The sequence below is a fragment of the Nicotiana tabacum genome, chromosome 22, assembly GCF_000715075.1.
Source record: "Nicotiana tabacum cultivar K326 chromosome 22, ASM71507v2, whole genome shotgun sequence".
Taxonomy (NCBI): Eukaryota; Viridiplantae; Streptophyta; class Magnoliopsida; order Solanales; family Solanaceae; genus Nicotiana; species Nicotiana tabacum.
The window spans coordinates 6577478-6581122 of NC_134101.1; the positions used below are offsets into that span (position 1 = coordinate 6577478).

Sequence of the window (3645 nt, forward strand, 5' to 3'; positions counted from 1 at the left end):
GAAGTATTTTTGCGGCCACAGAAGCAAGTGCGGACCGAAGAATTCTCTCTGCGGCCGCAGATATGATGTAGAAGCCCAGAATTAATTGAAGAAGAAGTGTGGACTGCACACAATGTATGTTTGTAGAACATGGTCGCACTGACAAGAATTCAAAAAGTTCAGAGAGTGTGCAAATTGTCCAAGACTGAAGCCTTGCCTGAAGTGCGGACCGCACATGAATTGTGCGGCCGCAGAAACTGAATTGCAGCCGCAGATCAAATTGTGCGGCTACAGATTCCAAACTCTTGCAGACTCAAGTAATGTACGGACCGCACATGGAATTGTGCGGCCGCAGAACCTCCAGATGGGCATTTTTGTCAGCGAATTTTGAGCCACTATAAATAGGCGGGAATCATATTTTTAGGTCAAGTTTTGAAGTTTTCTTAGCTGTAGCCGTTGTAGTTTACCATTTTGGGTAACTTGTGATTATTTTGAGACAAAATCATCATAGTTTATCATTTTAATTTTATATTATGAGTTTAATTAGTATTTATTCTTTATTTTCTTCATTTTATACTATGAGTAGCTAGATACTTACTAGGGTTGTGACCCAATCCTAATGTGTAAACCTTATGGGTATTTAATTTAATACTTGTTTATGATTGGGTGTTTGTTATTTAGCCTTGTGCATGCTTTAATTTTAGAATTAATGGTTGCAAATATTGATTCATGCCTTTTTGACTTGGTTTTTGCTTGAGAACGAGGGACCTAGTCTAGGAAAACTTGGCTAACAAGAAATTGGGCTAGTTAAGGATTTTACTAGCCTAATTAAAGGGTTTAAGCTAGAGAATAGTGAGAACCCGACTTGAGCTCATATCAACTATTTAGCTTGATACCCATTTGGGATTGAGAAAGCCAAATTGGGCAAAATCACTCTATGACCGAGAGGTATTGAGTGGGTAACTTAGAGTTGAGAGCTATAATACACCCCGATCAATAAAACAAGTGTTAACGTACTTAACCCATTAGGCAAACACCTAGGTGAAGGTCACAACCCTAGGCGTTTTTACTATTTGGTAAAAACAACAAAAACAATCATTCGCTTTCTAGTTTCTTTCTCTAATTGAGAATTAATAGTGTAGTATATAGAAGTAATTTGCAAAACCAGCGTGATTGAAAGTGTATTTAAGTTGTTTCATCTTCATGCATCAAGTATACACTCTAACACCCATTGTTAGCTCCCTGAAGAAATCGACCCCGACTCATAGTTTGGTACTATTCTTCCAACGACCTCCTCTACTCGTTGTTGAGTGAGGATTGGGAGTGGATCAAGATTTGATACTGATAACAAATTGAATTTGAAACCAGGAACAACCAGGACATTGTTCACATCTTCATTATTAACCAATGTGAGTGATAATTGCCTTATCTCCAATAGGCAAGTAAACTTTATCATTAAGACTAGCCTTTTCCTTATATCCAGTCTTTAACATGACTTCATTTGTTGCTATATGATGAGTTGCTCCTGAATCTATGATCCATTCATTACAATCTGATACCTTTGACATTAGACAGGTTACTGTACCTGCAACATTGGTCTGATTTCCTCCAACACCTTGACTGCCTCCTTCAGTTTGAGCTCCACCAGATTCCTTGCCCAACAAGCTCAGAATTTGCTTATACTGATCTTCAGTGACGTATTGAGCCTTCACCTCTAGAACTGATCTCCTTTCAACATTTGTCTAAGTTTGTGATGACATGTCAATATTGCTAGATACATTGATTGCAACATTAAGGGGTTGCCTGCCATAACTAGGTTGTTATCCATAGCTACCTTGACCTCCATTTCCTTCATACCCAGGCTTAAAGTTCCTTTTTGCCTTAAAATCAGGGGGATATCCAATGAGCTTATAGCAATTCTCCTTAGTGTGGCCTTTCATGTTGCAATATTCACAGTACATAAATGGCTTTTTACCCCTACCAGCTTGTCCACGACCTATCTGCATAGCCAATGGGTCTGTTTTCTCACCAATTACATTGAGACCTACTGAGTGTTGGCTTTCATTCTCAATTATCATAGCATAGGCTTGGTTAAGTGTAGGAACAATTTTTTTAACAGAATTTGTCTTCTTGCTTGGTCATATGAATCGTTTAGTCCATTAAGAAATTATAATAGTCTTGTTGATGGAAATGTTCGATATAATCCTTTGATTTAGCACAATCACAACCAGGAGGTGGAACCATTGCATCATATTTAGCCCAAAGCTCTTTCAGCTTTGTGAAATAAATAGAGAGTGAGCTATTACCTTGTGACAGGGTAGCAATTTGACGATGAACTTGAAAAATCCTCATGCGATTAACTTTGTCAAAGCGCTCCTTCATATCCTTCCAAACAGTGTGAGAATCTGATGCATAAACAATTCCCCTAAGGAGATCTTCCAACACTGTATTTATGATCCATGAGAGAACTATGGCATTACATATGTCCCATTGCTCATGCAATTCAGTATCATAGGATTCCTTCGTACAAGTGCCCAACACAAACCCTAGCTTCCTTTTCGCTTGCAAAGCAATACACATTGACCTGCTCCATAAGCCGTAGTTCTCAGATCTAGTAAGTTTGACTGGAATCAACACAACTCCAAGAGTATCGGAAGGATTCATGAATAAAGAATAAGTGTGTGTGAGCTTGTCTTCCGCCATAGCTCGTAATTAATGAAATTGCAGAAATGGAACTTCACACAACAAATTGAGGTTGTAATGTTACACAAAGATTGCGACTTCTCATAGAAAATTGAGAGCAGATGAAATTGCGTTTGTATCCAGAATCAGACGCTTCTGATACCATGCTAAAATATGGGGGAAACCATGGAAGGTTTGAGCTTCAGCTCTTTGAGAACCTTCAGCGTGAGAGAGAAGAGAAGTTGGAAATGAAAGTTTAAATTGTTTTATTGGCTGGTACTATTTATATATACATACACTGTTTAGACTAACTACTTCTAACTAACTCACTAATCCACAACTAAGAACTATTAACTTATGTCGGTTGTCACTAGCCTAGTTGTAGCTTTACACGTGAACTACTCCACCAACAACTACTATATTCAGCTTCACAAAATAATATGAATAGTTTATTAACGATAAAAGTAAATATATCCAAAAGTATAATGAATTTTCAATATACATAAATGTATACGGTAAAATATGCTATGCTAAGTGGCAGCTCAAGAGAGTGACACGTGGAACTTAAGGCGGGGATAGTTAGACCGAAGGCAATTATCCTGTTTGTCTGGAAAGAATGACACCTGTAAAGATGAAACAAATACCCTCCGAACGGTAGTATTTAATGAAGAATATTTCATAGCATTTAGTGTGTTGTCTGTTCTAGAGAATTTGTCATTTATGCTCACCGTTACACCTTCATCAATGGCCTCATAATTGACATTAAAGAAGGGCACGATCCTAAGACCTTGTTCCCTAGGCGTAGCTATAAATAGTGAGCTCTATTATCATTATAGAGGACACGACTTTTCTGGCAAACTTACGCTATAATAGATTAAAAGCTTTATACAATTTTACTTTCTTGTTCCTTGTTTCATCATCGTTGTGCCTGAAAACTCTGCCCTCAAAATTACATTTTGTAGTGATTTTATCTTCATTTCAAGG

At 37.7% G+C, this 3645-nt stretch overlaps 1 protein-coding gene across 1 annotated transcript; it reads right to left on the bottom strand.

Annotated features, from left to right (window-relative positions):
* Positions 1–2130: 2130 nt before the first annotated feature.
* LOC142175695 (uncharacterized) lies at positions 2131–2682 on the bottom strand. The gene has a single exon (XM_075242672.1). It carries the CDS (start codon positions 2680–2682, stop codon positions 2131–2133), a length of 552 nt encoding a protein of 183 aa, XP_075098773.1.
* Positions 2683–3645: the final 963 nt, after the last annotated feature.